This window comes from Carlito syrichta, unplaced genomic scaffold (assembly GCF_000164805.1).
Source record: "Carlito syrichta isolate Samal-C Ts95f unplaced genomic scaffold, Tarsius_syrichta-2.0.1 Scaffold307184, whole genome shotgun sequence".
NCBI lineage: Eukaryota > Metazoa > Chordata > Mammalia > Primates > Tarsiidae > Carlito > Carlito syrichta.
This window is the reverse complement of record NW_007251280.1, coordinates 520,075-536,024: the sequence shown is the minus strand read 5'-3', so window position 1 is coordinate 536,024 and position 15,950 is coordinate 520,075. Positions and strand designations below refer to the sequence as shown.

At 32.9% G+C, this 15,950-nt stretch overlaps 1 protein-coding gene across 4 annotated transcripts in view; it reads left to right on the top strand.

Annotated features, from left to right (window-relative positions):
• Positions 1–2,367: 2,367 nt before the first annotated feature.
• Positions 2,368–15,950, top strand: part of LOC103266436 (UDP-glucuronosyltransferase 2B4-like) — a 17,814-nt gene continuing 4,231 nt past the window's right edge. The window contains exons 1-6 of one of the 4 annotated variants that reach the window (XM_008064051.2): positions 2,368–2,680; positions 3,032–3,091; positions 4,764–4,912; positions 8,548–8,679; positions 10,545–10,632; positions 11,785–12,004. In XM_008064051.2, the coding sequence (XP_008062242.1) occupies positions 2,368–2,680; positions 3,032–3,091; positions 4,764–4,912; positions 8,548–8,679; positions 10,545–10,632; positions 11,785–12,004 (962 nt within the window). Of the gene's footprint in view, positions 3,092–4,763; positions 4,913–8,547; positions 8,680–10,544; positions 10,633–11,784; positions 12,005–15,950 lie in introns of all 4 variants that reach the window. The other 3 variants (XM_008064050.2, XM_008064049.2, XM_008064052.1) reach the window with 3 other exon arrangements.

The window sequence follows — 15,950 nt, the reverse complement described above, 5'->3', positions numbered from 1 at the left end:
AAATCTACAAGGCACTGTAAAAGAAATTAAAGGATGTGAAATTGTGGATTGAAATACTTAATATTGTGATAAGGCCATACTCTACTCCCCAAATTGATAGATGCAATGCAATTTCTATCAAAATCCCTGCCTGCTTTTTTGCATAAATAGACAACCTGATCCTGAAATTTATACTGATAATCAAAAGACTTAGAAACATCAAAACAAGACAGGTGTGGTGACATGCCTTCCAGTCCCAGCTACTCGGGAGGCCAAGGCAGAAGATTCATCAGCACCTAGGTATTCAAGCACAGCTGGGACCATATGCGTGAGACACATTCATTTTCAAAAAAAATAAAGAATGAAAGAAGAAAAAAATAGAAGAGCCTTAAAATTTAAAAAAAAAAACAAAGTTGGAAAACTTATACATTCTGCTTTTAAAACCTAATACAAACCTACAAGAAACAAGAGAGCGCAGCACAAACACACAGATATAAGATAATAATAATCAATTATGGAATCTAGAAATATACCTACACATCTATGGGTTGTGACAAAGGTGCCAAAACATTTTAATTTAAAAATTATGTAACAAATACTGGTTGGAAAACTGATTATCTGAATATAAAAATTTGAGTTGGACCTCCTTATTTAAATGTTTACAAAAATTAACTCAAAACAGATAGTAAATAATAAAAATAAAGGGTAGAAACATAAACCCTCAAAGTAAGATATAAAGGGTAGCATTAGTCATTTTTTATTTGGAAATGATTTTTTAGATACAACACCGAAAGTGAAAGCAACCAATTTAAAATAGATACATTGGACTTCATCAAAATTATCACTTTTTTTCCTCAAATGACACCATCAGAAAAGTCAAAAGACAACCGACAGAACTAAAGAATATATTTCTGGTGTTTCAAATCATATACTTGATAAGGGACTTGCTCAAAATGACTAGAGATCGAGAAAATGTAAAACATAATGAGATATTGCATCACTCCCATTGGCTTTGATAAAAACACATGTTCATGTGGCAATTAACTGGAGAAACAGAGAAGTTGTGAGGTGGCTGCATTGACATCTTCAGCTCCCATTTTTGTTGATCCCCGCAAATCATCCACTATTAAATTTGAAGTTTATCTTACATCGTTAACTAACCCTTCTTCATTGGTGGAGAAAATGTAAAATAATGCAGGCACAATGAAAAAAAAGTCTAGCAATCTCACAAAAGCTTAAATATACAGTCATCTTATGACCCAATAATTCCACTTCTAGATACATACTCAAGAACAATGAGATCATTTCCACAGAGTGCTTACACATGAATTTAATAAATATTATTTATAACAGCCAAAAACAGAAAAAAAAAATAAATGTCCATCAATTAATGAATGAAACCGCATAGTGGCTCATGCCTGTAATCCCAGCACTTTGGGAGGCAGAGGCAAGAAGATTGCTTGAGCCCATGGGTTCAAGACCAGCCTAGGCAACATGGTGAGATCTTGTCTCTACAATAAATCAAAAAATTTAGTCAGGCATAGTGGCACACGCCTACAGTTCCAGTTACTTGGATGTCTGAAGCAGAAGGATTGCCTGAGCCCAGCAGTTCAAGGCTGCAGTGGTCGTAACAGAAGGAGACTCCAATTAAATAAAATAAAATTTTAATGAATGAATATCTAAAATGTGTATATCTGTACTATGTATTACTACATGCAATAAAATGGAATGGAGCTATGAAATATGATTTTCCATGGTTGGGAACATTATGCTAAGTAGGAAAAATTCATCACAAAAACCACATATAGTGTGATTTCATTTATTTTTCTGAAGTCTAGAATAGACAAATTTATACAGACAGAAAATAGGTTAGTGGTTGCCTAGGGCAGAGTTGATGCAGAAACAAGAATTGAGAAATAAACGCTAAAGTTTACATGGTTTTGAGGGGGAAGACTAAACTGATTGTTATTGTGGATTCACAATTCTGTGAATATGCAAAGAAACACTGAATTTTAGACAATAATTGGTGTTATATATGAATTATATATCAACCAACTTTTGCATAAAAAATTTATTGAACCAAGATATTCAAGAAATACTTATTCTCCTGAAAAGTCACATAAGATCAGTGACATGTCTTTGCAAGATTATATTAGCTAAATGTTAGTATTTATTAATATAATTGGAACTTTACACATAAATGTGTAAACAGGAGGTCAACTACCTTTTGTTTCGCTCCTTGCCATCCACCTGCTCAAACTATTGATGTAATGGATTTGCTTCAGAGTAAGAGTTATATTTTAACTTGATTGATTTACCCTTAGATATAAGAATGAGAAATAGGAAAAAAAAAAAGCAACTGGAAAGGAAGTCTTGTGCTCCATCAGGATGTCTATGAAGAGGACTTCAGTTCTTCTGCTGATCCTGCTGAGTTTTTACTTTAGCTCTGGAAACTGTGGGAAGGTGCTGGTGTGGCCCACAGAATACAGCCACTGGATGAATATGAAGACAATCCTGGATGAACTTGTCCGGAGAGGTCATGAGGTGATTGTATTGACATCTTCAGCATCCATTCTTGTTGACCCCAGCAAACCATCTACTATCAAATTTGAAGTTTATCCTACATCTTTATCTAAAGATGTCTTTGAGGCTCTTTTTATGAAACAGATCAAAAGATGGATATATGATCTTCCAAAATATAACTTTCTGTCATATTTTTCACATGTCCAAGAAATCTCTTGGAATTATTATGAACGTATTAGACATCTCTGTAAAGATGTTGTTTCGAACAAGAAACTTATGGCAAAACTACAAGAGTCAAAGTTTGATGTCGTTCTTGCTGATGCCATCAGTCCCTGTGGTGAGCTGCTGGCTCAACTACTTAAAATACCCTTTGTATACAGTTTTCGTTTCTCTCCTGGCTACACATTTGAGAAGTATAGTGGAGGGTTTCTCTTCCCTCCTTCCTATGTACCTGTTGTTCTGTCAGAATTAAGTAAACAAATGACATTCATGGAAAGGATAAAAAATATGTTATATGTGCTTTATTTTGACTTTTGGTTCCAATTAATTGATACAAAGAATTGGGATCAGTTTTACAGTGAAGTACTAGGTAAGTTATATTTTCAATTGGTGGTTATTAAGTCCTAATCTTCTGTGTGCCATTAAAAGTAAGATTGTATGAATATCAAGTCAGAGGAGTAGATTTCTTTAAGTGATATAATGAAATGAAAATATAAGATGAACTGTCAATCTCAGAAATAGTATGTAAATCTGACATAGGATCAGTTAGAACCCTGTAGCCATCACTCATACAGAACAATCCATTAAGTCATAAATCTGTAAATTGAAGCATTTATAATTTGTTAAATAATCAGATATCCATTTTACTATACTTTTATTTTATTTATTTATATTTTTTTATTTTATTTATTTATTTTTTTTTTTTTTTTTTAATTTTTTTGAGTCGGAGTCTCACTCTGTCGCCCAGACTGGAGTGCAGTGGCCGCTCCCAGCCACCGCAGCCTCGACCTGCTGGGCTCTGGCGATCCTTCCGCCTCTGCCTTCCAAGTAGCGGAATTACAGGCATGCGCTACCATGCCCAGCTGATTTTTTGATTTATTGTAGAGATGAGGTCTCGCTGCCCACGCGGGTCTCGAACCCATGGGCTCAGGCAATCCACTCACCTCAACCTCCCAAAGGCGCGGGATTACAGGCTGAGCCACCGAGCCCGGCTTACTTTTATTTTAAAAAGTCAACAGACACCTCAGGAAACATCTTGAATAAGGCAAAAATATCATTAAGAAGTTACATATATTTCTAGCACAGTTTTCATGGTAACATCAAGAAGCTGTTTTTCCTTATATATTTCAGTTTGCATATTTAGAAATCAATTGTTTTTCTTATAACCCAAAGGAATCCTTCTTATTTAAGAGATGTGATGACTGCATTGAAGGAAAAAAAAAGAAAACTAAAAGAATTTTAAGTTTGTAATGTAGCTACATTCTTTAACAAATTGCTTGAAATTATTTAGTGACTAAATTCTTGTTAAATGCGAACATCCAAGTTTTAAATCTGTATTTTATTAAACTATACCTCTCCATTAAGGAAAAAATGAGTCAAACTTGGGGGAGTAAAAAAAAATATATCTATTTCAATAATTTCTGATAATTCTCCAGCTGTCATTTGTAAATATATATTTTAAAACCAAATATTATTATGATCTTAACATACAACAAAAGCAATGGTAAGTACAAGGATTTCAACCATATTCTCAGAAAACTAACAGTTTATTTGGAGAACCAAGGATCATTGGACTAGTTTATTACATTCTAGAAACTAGCCTGAGTACTTCTTAGAAAGCTATTTTAATGGCTATGGTAGGATTGACTGTGGAACTCAAAGAGGTGATTAACTGTATATTTGTTACTATTGCAGCTTTAGAGAGGAAACAAATGTTTATTTAATACTATAGTGATGTATTTAATAATTACTTATAATTGCAAATATGCTGATGTGACATTACAGGTGTTGTTTTTTCACAATTTTCTTAACATTTTGCCCTTTATATATTCATACTAACAACATATATAACATATGAAGATAATTTTATGCTTATATACAAATAGGCATATATTGTTCTGTCAAAGCATAGATGCTTTATATGTCTTTGGCTATGTTATTTCAACTCTTTTCAGGAAAATACTTGCATAGTTACATGAAAACTCTCCTGTGTCATCCACCATATGCTTTTTTTTTCTTTTTGCCATTTTGATTTTCTTCAGGAAGACCCACTACATTGTCTGAAACAATGGGAAAAGCTGAAATGTGGCTCATTCGAACCTATTGGGACTTTGATTTTCCTCGCCCATTCTTACCAAATGTTGATTTTATTGGAGGACACCACTGTAAACCTGCCAAACCCCTACCAAAGGTAAATATATTTCTTTTTGTTTTCTTTTGTTTGCTTTGGATTTTCAGAAGACATGACTCTCTGTTTTTTTTTTTATTGAGTGTTTTATTCGCAATGAGAGAAATATGGGAGGTCAACTAAAGTGACTAGCCATTAGAAACTCATATATTTCTATTCCATCACAAATATGTGAATTTCATTATCATTACAGAATAAGAAGGGATACTAGGGAGTCTTAGGATTTGGTCAAATTAGGATCTTCATTATGAAGCTTATAAGAAAGCATCAGTCATTCATTAAAAGGATATTTATAATTTAACTGTCAAAAACCACGGGTCAGTACTGGAGTTTTAGAGAAACTAAGTAGACATGGTTTCTGCTCCCACACACCTTACATTCCACTTTGTAAGACAGAATATAAATATGTAAAAAAAAGTCTGAAAAGTGCTATAAGTAAAGACCACAATGATAAGTAACATCCAGATGAGATTCCAAACTCATTGATAATTACAATGAGTCTGAACAATGTGTAGGAATAGGTGAAAGGGTGAGGGAATAAGGGACCCACAGAAAGAAAAGCAGGTAGAAAAGTAAGAATGTGTCCCCAGACTACATGTTTAGTTTGTAGGAAAAGACTGAGTATAGAGGAAGATGATACTGGAGAAGTGAGTTGAAGACTATAAATACGAAGAGTTGAAACATATATTAAAGGTATTGGGGAGCTGTGAACAGACATAATGAAATCATATTACCAGATTTTCATTATTTAAAAAGTTAAAACTCCCAAGATGTTCAGTAGATTGAATTGCATAAGGGTAAGACTGAAAGAAGCAAACTGCTTAGAAAATTTTGTAAAAGTTCAGGCAACAGATGGTGGAAAGTGGAGCAGAATGTTCATTGTGAAAAATATGCCTATTTTTACCATAATAGCAATCACTTCATATTGTGTTGCATGGAAAAAACACTAATACACATAAAACAGGCAAAATGTTTCTGACACATAGTGATCCAGAAGTGTTAATATCATAATTATTGTTATTTTTGTTAGAAATGTTTGTTAGCCATTTGAGAATAATTATTCATATAATAGAGATTAGTTTGTCAACATAGCAAGTTTATATTCTCTAACAAAAACCTAGATAAAAATACCCCATGGACTTATTTAAATGTAGATGTTTAGATGTTGTCAGTAAGATGAGCATGAAATGCTAAAATTTTACTGTAAGGGATGAGACTCCTCACCAGTATTCTATCTTTAAAAGAAAAACAATCCTCAACATAAACGTATACCCTAAAATATTTCCAGTCAAACCCAAGGCATATTTGCTTTCACCCCAGCATTTAAACCATTCATCACTGAGATTTCAGAGTTTTACCTCCTACAGCATAAAAGGGATGGTTTATCTTATCAGAGAAGATGTTTTCTGTCTAATGCCAATCTTACAGTACACCTCATTAACGCTACGTTGGGGAACTTGAGCCTCGATCTTACAACTGTCTGATATAAGAGCACAGAGAAAATGTAACTGCATATATAATAAATCGAAATAATTTATACAACTTGTAACTGAAAACTTCCCTTTGGTCTGAATTATAGAAGAATTCTGTCAGCATATAGGATGATATTCCTTTTGAAGAAACACAAGAACCTAATATATTTTACTTTAATATACTTTTGTTACATAAATAGAAATCTTTACCATGTTGTTGTAAAAAAAAATCTCTGAAGAATTTGTCTATCTTCTTGTTAGCAGCAACATAAAACAGAAATTTTTTTCAAGAGATAGAATCCAATACATAGAATGAATTCAAATTGTTTAGGCTGTCTACATATAATAACTTTTACGAGGGATAAAAGCCAAGGTAAGATTAGAAACTTCTAGGCAATCTAACCTTATTCTCAAAAAAGTTTCCCTTTCGTGTGAAAGGAAACTGATAGGGCCACTGGAAAAGAAAACAAAATAGATGGAGAAAGAAGACAAGGGGAAGAATGACTAGTAACACACTAGGTATAATTACTTTTATTGGCTGTTGTAATTAACTTACAAAAGGAAGATTTGAATCCAAGTCAATGGTTGTGAAATCTCTCCTCTAACTCTTTATTTTATAAAATAAAACTTACCCTAAATTGCTTGCTTTTCAATTAAATATTAGATTCTCAGATGATGTCTGTATATGTTAAAAGAATTAAACACTTTGAAAAATGTATCAAGTGTTTTTTAAAAGTATATGGTCACTGCCTTCATAATATATTCATATGCACCTATACAGAGAAAAAATTAACCAATATGGACATTCTATATTTGTGAAATGTATTCATTAAAAACATTGCAATAATTCAAATACTTCATATTAATAAATATTTGTCAACTTGTATCAAATATTTTGTATTAATAAATGATTAAAACTTGTACTATGTGCATAAATCGCCATTAAAATCACATTATCAGAAATGTTTAACTACACTGTCATCCATAATGCAAGTCTAGTTAAAAACTGAGGGACAAAAGAGAAGTAGAACAAGATCACAATTCTTTGTAGAATGAAAACATACATATAATAAGATTAAAATATCCAAATATATGCTACATGTGTACATTGAGTTACATAAATAAAATAAAAACTTTAAAAAACATGCATTTTCAATCAGGAAATTCTCTAGACAGAAAGAATAGGAAAAGTGTATTTTCTATTTAAAAATTGTCAAACTTCTACAACATTTCTTACACTGATCTTATATTTCTTTTAAAAGATGTCACAAAATGAGATCAGTTATGCATCTGTAAAAAGACAGCATATTATCTCAATACAAGAAGCTGCACACCCAAGAATTATTTGAAATAGAAAAATAATGACTCACATAAAACATGATATCATAGGTCAAATTACATTTCTGGAAAATACATGGCAATATGTGCTGTGCACTATGCAAGTTTAATTTTTTTATTATTTTAACAATAGTTTTACAATTAAGTTTTACTCCAGTGATTGGATCTGAAATTATACTTGTTGTTTGGACAAAAAGATTGGTCATTATTTTATAGTGATAAAAAAACAAATAATATACAAATAATATATTTAAAACAAAAAGAATGATAAAAAGATGAGGATACAAATTTGACACTCTATTCAGGAAAGATTTGTCTCTTTATATCTTCCTCCTCCATGGGTTAATTAATTGATCAGTGTGAAATACAATCCCTCAATGCTTATAGTCAAGAAATGACTCCAAACTATTTGAGAAATTATATATAAAAACTGCCTGAAATAAGCACAAGTCATTTAATAGAACATGACACAGAATTGAAGCCAAGTGATGCCACCTCCCAACACCCTATGTTAGTAATTTCAAATCCTAAATGAAGAGTCTAACATTTTCTAGCATGATCTTCTTAGACTACAGTGTCATAGCTGTTTCATTTTTCCTTTCACATACATATATGTATGCATTTAACACAAACATGGAAAAAAGAGGCTACTTATATTACAAACCTTCTTCCTAAGAAACTTAGGAATTAGTTCAGTATAACAACATCAATTACTGTAAAAAAATTTTTGATAATACTTGATTTTCTATCCTAGTGATTGTTAAAATGTTTTCAATAGTGTTTACTGTGCTAATTCCTTTTTCTGATGGTGCAAAACTTTCTTCATAGGAAATGGAAGACTTTGTCCAGAGCTCTGGAGGAAATGGTGTTGTGGTGTTTTCTCTGGGGTCAATGGTCAGTGACCTGACAGAAGAAAGGGCCAATGTGATTGCATCAGCCCTTGCCCAGATCCCACAAAAGGTTAGATAAAGTGCATCAGTGGTGGACAGCCACTGAATAAGCTTGCCAAACTCCATAAAGAGTTCAATTAGAAATTTTTCTTCAAAATGTTAACTAATAAGATAGCTCTAATTATCTTAGGTATCAGTTCAAAATTTTAAAAATACATATGGAAGATGCTAAAATACTAAAGGAGGGGGGTGATTTCTCATCACTTTGGCATTAGCATTGTGATCAGAAAGAAATATTCTTAGGAAGTCCTGGTGAGGTTTGGGTATTACCATGCCATTTCACGCAGATACACAGAAATCATCAAGTTCTGTCCTGTTGCTTGCTCCCTTTGCTTACTGGTTTCCTGAGGACACTCTGCAGATATTATCAGAAAAGTTAAATTTTAACAAATAAGTGCACTAGCACAATGACAAGTAGGTATTAAAGTCTGAAGTACATCATGCAGTTTAGACTTGCCACATAATCTAGCCTCATGTACTTCCTGTACATTTTGGAATAGGTCTATTAGGTGTGCTGCTTAGGATGCAATTCAGTTAATAGATGACCTGAGCTTCAAGCCACTGATCCGTTTATTCACCTAGGTAGGTAGATTTAGAGAAAGAGCAAAACTTGCCTGACCTGCTGGATTGAACCCTGTTAACATCTTAAGGATAAAGATGTCATAGAAAGGATGGAGATCTAATCCTGCCCTTAGTGTAGACTCTGTGTATTATAAAGTGTGACTCTACAAGGACTCTGCTCTATCAGACAAACACCTCCCCCATATTGAGGAAGAAAAAGGGTATAAGGAGTCAAGATGAAGGAGACCAGACATAGAAAGGTTTTCAGATGCTTCCTTCCATAAGATATGTTATAAATTTGCTTTCTAATATATGTAATACATCTCCAGTCTTTATTTGTGAATTTCTTTTAAATTTACTATATAGCATAGACTCCTTCTAATAACCTATACTAATTTTTTGCTGAAAACTCAAAGTTATTTTACACACATAGCAAATAGGAGGCAACCTTTTGTAAATTATACTTCAGTTTATAAAGATTCCTTAGGAATTCTACAATAAGTACCTTATTTTTGGCACTGTGCATGACAATTTATTGGATATCCCAGGCCATATTAAAAATTGCTATCAATGCTTTGTACAGAATCATCTAAGTGTTAATGATCATGTAAGTAATATTTAGAAAAATAAAATATTATGCTCTTCTAACAGCTGTTTTGTTGCTCATGAACTGTTAACTCGTTCTTTTTTCCTACATTGAAAGAATTTCTAAAACTAGCAACACTTAATACTTTGATTCATGTCAAAAATTGCCTGGTGAAATTTTTCTTAGAAGCACCACTTAATAATTGTAATCTAAAAGAAGATATGCATACTCCCTAGCAGCACTGATGTATTTCTCACAAGTACTTGCTTTTATAGATTTTTCATAGTCAAATAATGTCAATCTCCAGTAAAATATCTTAAAAACAAGCATAAATAAACTACTAAGCATTCAAAAAAGAAATAAATTAATGTTAAATTTTGAAGTTGACAACTAGTATAAAATACACAAAATAAATTCATGAGTCATGACTAATTTGATACTGTTCTTTGCACTAATATTATAAGGATTGCCTAACGGTTCCTTAAACATTTGAAATGTTCACAGATAATCTAATTTTTCTAAGCTACTATTTGAAACAGAATGTGAATATTCTCATTACTTAAGACTTATAGTAGTTCTCAATAATCAGCATTCCTTGTACTCATACCTTCATTTTATATATATATGTGGTATTTAACTAGATAACTGCTAACTTTCTTGAGTTCTAACACATTATAACCTTGGAGTACCACTCATGGAATAAGATTTTTTTTTTTTTACCCTATCAGGTTCTATGGAGATTTGATGGCAAGAAACCACATACTTTAGGACCCAATACAAAACTGTACAAGTGGTTACCCCAGAATGACCTTCTTGGTAAGGTGCAAGGGAACAAATACTGAAGATATGATTAACAGCCAATTAGAGTGAAAGCAGTTTAACAGGCAACAAGGTTCTTGGACAAGTATGATTGAAAACTCAAAAACAAAATTTAATTAGTTCACACTTATTTCCCAGTACTAAAGAAAAAAAAGCTGTGATAGTTGGTGTTTTTTACATAAACTCACATATGTTATGACCAGAATCAAAGTACATTCATTTCAGGTGAAAATTTCTCTCATAGAGAGTTTTTTTAATAACTACTTAGGTTCTCTCTGTCTCCTATGTCTACAAGTCTACATCCATCCTTCTCCCTGCTATTCTAAATGTCATTATTTCAAATACCACTAAAAATAACAGTTCTCATATTACCGGTAACTATGAGTTTTCTATGGAATTGAACCTACAGTCTTTTATCATGATATGGTAAGGCACTTTATGATAAAGTGTAGCCTGTTCTGCCTCTGATTTCAACACCACTATCACCCCACTCCCTATTGCCCTCAACATCCTATGTGGTGGACTCATTTTCTTCACTATTTTTTATTTTTGAGTTGGAGTCTCAGTCTGTCTCCCAGGCTGGAGTGCAGCGGCCTTTTCATGGCCATCCCAGCATCGACCTGCTGGGCTCCTGCAATCCTTCCAAGTAGCCGGATCTACTGGTATGTGCTACCACAACTGGCTAATTTCTGATGTATTGTAGAAACGAGGTCTCGCCAAGTTGCCCAGGCTGGTCTTGAATCCTCGGGCTTAGGCAATCCACTCGTCTTGGCCTCCCAAAGTGCTGGGATTACAGGCTGCACTATTTTTTAAGAGAAAATGATTTTACATGGCCAAGAATTTTCTCTTTTCCCGAATTTTATTTCCTTTATCTGAATTATTCATTTTTATATTTTCCAACTGATACACTTGTGTTCATTTTTCAAGTCTCAAGTCACAACACCAACTATTCCATGGAAACTCCACTTCTCTTTTTATCAGAAGTCATTGCTTCTGCCTCTGAAAGTTGAAAGCAATTTATTGCAATTTCATTGATATAATCATCTGTCATCTAAAAAATATTGCAATTCAGTGTCATATATTATGCATTTCTTATTTTGTTTATAAAACTTATAATGAATAATTTAGCTAAAATTCATCCAATTCTAGGTCACCCCAAAACCAAAGCTTTTATAACTCACGGTGGAAACAATGGCATCTATGAGGCAATCTACCATGGGGTCCCTATGGTGGGCATTCCTCTGTTTGCGGATCAAGCTGATAACATTGTTCGCATGAAGACCAAAGGAGCAGCTGTTGCAGTAGACTTTAGCACCATGTCAAGTACAGATCTGCTTAATGCATTGAAGACCGTCATCAACGACCCTATGTGAGTATAACAATTTCTTTAATAAGTGGTATTTATGGATACTTTTTCTTGTCAACAGTGACTATGAGTTCCATCTGTTTTTTAAGATCCTAAATTTTTCGCTATTTCAGTAGCTTTAGCGAGTGCAAATAATAATTAGTTACATTAATGCACTTTATAATGGCAAAAACGTCTGGAGTTTAAGTGTACCCACCTCACTCACCTGTACACAGTATACAATAAGTGAACACTAGTCCTTCTATCCTTCCCTTCCTCTCCCATTCTCCAATGTCTGGTATATCATTCTCTGTGTCTTGTAGATCTTTAGTTTAGGTTCCACTTATAAGTGGGGATGTGTGACATTTGAATTTCTGTAACTGTGTTAGTTCACTTATGATGATGTTCTCCAACGCCACCCAAGTTGCTGCAAAAGACATTGATGCATTTTTCTAGTGACTGAATGTTATTTCTTGGTACATCACATTTTAATTTTCATTGATCAGTTGGTAGTTGGTATGCAGTTAGGTTGATTTTACCTCTTTGCAATTGTGAATATGCTTTGATAAGCATGAGTACACATGTATTTCTTGTATAACAAACCTCTGTTCCTTTAGGTAGATACCTAGTAGTCGGGTGGCTGGATCAAATGGTAGATCTACTTTTAGTTCTTTGAGAAATCTCCATAATTATTTCCATAAATGTTGTTCTAATTTGCACTCTTGCCAACAGTGTTTAAATATTCCCTTTTCATTGCATCTTATCTCAGCATCTATTGTTTTGCTTTTTTAAATTTTAAATAATGGCCATTCTGACTGGTGAAAGGTTATATCTCATGGTGATTTATGTGCAATTTTCTAACGGTTAGTGATGTTGAGAATGTTTTCATGCTTGTTGGCTGTCTCTCTCACTATGTATATATATTGAAAGATGTCTGCTCATGTCATTTACCCAATTTTTAATGGGGTCATTTGCTTTTTTTCATGATGATTTGTTTGAGTTTTTGGTAGATCCTGGATATCAGTACTTTGTCAGATGTATAGTTTGCAAATACCTTCTCCCATTGTGTAGGTTGCCTATGTACTCTGATGATTATTTATTTTGCTGTGTAAAAGCTGTTTAGTTTAATTAAGTCTCACATAGCATTCGGTTTGGAGAATTTAGCAACAAATTATTTGCCTAGGTCAATGTCCAGAAAAGTTTTTCTTAGGTTTTTTCCTAGTATCCTTATGGATTCTTATGGGTTCAGATCTGACCATTATGTCTTTAGTGTATCTTGGGGTAATTTTTATATATGGTGAGAGATAGGGATCAAGTCTCATTTTTCTGCATATAGCTATCCAATTTTTCCGGCACCATTTGTTGAATAGGTTATCCTTTTCCCCAGTGTATGTGTATTTGGGTTTATTTCTGAATACTCTATTTGGTTTCATTGATCCATGTATCTGCTCTTGTACCAGTACCATGCTACTTTGGTTTTAAAACTTTGTAGTATAATTTGAAGCAAGGTATTGTGATGCCTCCAATTTTATTCTTTTTGCTTAGAATTACTTTGGCTATTCTGAATCCTTTTGAGTTCCATGTGAATTTTAGAATTGTGTTTTTTAATTATTTGAAAAATGATGTTGGTAATTTAATGGGGATTGCATGGAATCTGTAGATTACTTTGAGTAATCTTTAACAATGCTGATTTTTCCAATCCATGAGCATGGGATTGTTTTCTGGGGCTTTTTTGTTTTTCGTTTTTGTTTTTTGTTTGTTTTGTCTTCTATAATTTCTTTCATCAGAGTTTTCTAGTTCTCCTTGTAGATATCATTCATCTCCTTGGTTAAATACACTCCCGAGTATTCCAGTACTATGTTAAATAGGAGTGGTAAAAGGGAACATTCTTGCCTACTTCCAGTTCTGACGGGAAATGTGTTCAACTTTTCTCCATTCAGGATGAGATTGATTGTGGGTTTATTGTGTGTGGCTTTTAATATTTTGAGGAATGTTCATTTTATGCCTGTTTTGCTGAGGGCTTTAAGCATGAAACAATGCTAGATTTTATCAATGCTTTTTCTGAAGCTAATGAAATGTTCATATGCTTTTTGTTTTTAATTCTGTTTATGTGGTGAATCATGTGATTTGCATATTTTGAACCACTTTATAATCCTGGACTCATAGTAGGTTGTATTTTTAATGTGCTGTTGAATTTAGTTTGCCAATATTTTGTTGACTGTTTTTGCTTCTATGTTCATCATAGATATTTGTGTTGGTCGCCATTTTTGTCATTGTTGTTGTTGTTGTTGTTTTCTGGTGCATTTTCCTGGCTTTGCAATAAGGTGATACTGGCTTCATGGAATGATTTAGAGAGAATTACCTCCTCTTCAATCTTATGCAATAGCTTCAGTAAAATTGTTACTGCTCTTCTTTTAAAGTCTTGCAGAATTTGGCTGTGAGTGAATCAGGTCCTGGATTTTTTTTGTTGGGAGATTTTAAATTCTTGTTTCAATCTCACTACTTGTTATTGGTCTGTTGAGTGTTTCTATTTCTTCTTGATTAAGATTGGGAAGTATTATGTTTCCAAGAATTTATCCATTTCCTCTGTATTGTCTAGTTTGTTTGCAAAGCAATGTTGATAAAAATCTCTGACAATTTTATGTACTTCCATGGTATCAGATATAACGTATCTATTTTTATTTCAGATTGAGCTAATTTAAATCATTTATCTAATTTTTTTAATTAGTCTAGTTAGTGGTCCATTAACTTTGTTTATTTTTTCAAAAAAAATCAACTTTTTGTTTCATAGATTCAGGGGTTTTTTGTTTTTGGGGGGGTTTTTTTGCTTTCAATTTCTTTTAGTACCTCTCTAATCTTGGTTTTTATTTTCTTCTATTAGCTTTATTTTTTTGCTTTGTTTTGTTTTTAAAATTTCATGGTTTTCTAGTTTCTTGTGGTATGACATCAGGATTTTAATATGTGATCATTCAGTCTTATTAACGTAGGATTTAAACACTATAAAGTTTCCTCTGAGCACAGCTTTGGCTCTTTCCCACAGATTTTGATTTCCCACAGCTTTGGCTCTTTCCCACAACTTGTTTGGTTGTTGACGTTTATTTGAAAGAATGTTTCAATTTCCATCTTGATTTCCTTGTTGACTCAAGATTCATTCAGGAGCAGATTATCTAACTTCCTTGTTTTTATCTGGTTTTAAAGTTCTTCTGGGGGTTCATTTATAGTTTTATTCCACTGTGGTTTTAGAAGGTTTTTCATATGATTTTGATTTTTTAAGTTACTGAGGCTTTATTTATGGCCTAGTCTATGGTCTTTTTTTGCAGAATGTCCTATGTGTTGATGAAAAAACAATGTATATTCTATAATTTGGGTGCAGAATGTTTTGTAGATATCTGTTAGGTCCTTTTGCTCTAGGGTCTAGTTTAACTTCAGTGTTTCTTTGTTGAGTTTTGCCTTGATGAACTGTGTATTACTGTCAATGGAGTGATGAAGTCTCCCACTATTATTGCTACCTATCTCTTCTTAGGTCTAGAAGAATTTGTTTAATAAAGCTAGCAGCTCTTGTGTTAAGTGCATATATATTTAAAATTGTTATATCTTCTTGTTAGATTGATCCCTTTAACAGTACATAATAACCTTTGTCCTTTTCCACTGTTGTTAATTTGAAGTATGTTCCTCTGATATGAGGAAGAATATGGCTCCTCAATTTTTGTTTTTATTTATCTGAAATACTTTTTCTATCACTTTACCTTGAGTCTATAGGAGTTGTTTTGTTAAGTGAATTTCTTGAAGTCAGCTGATATTTAGATTGTGTTTGTTCTATTTTAAACTATTTTGCCAATCAATATCTTTTAAATGATGCATTGAGAACATTTGTAGTCAGGCATAGTCATGATATGTAAGGTATGATTTCATTTATCATGTTGATTGTTACCTGGTTGTTGTTCTGTTGTTTCTTTCTCTCTCCCCCCCC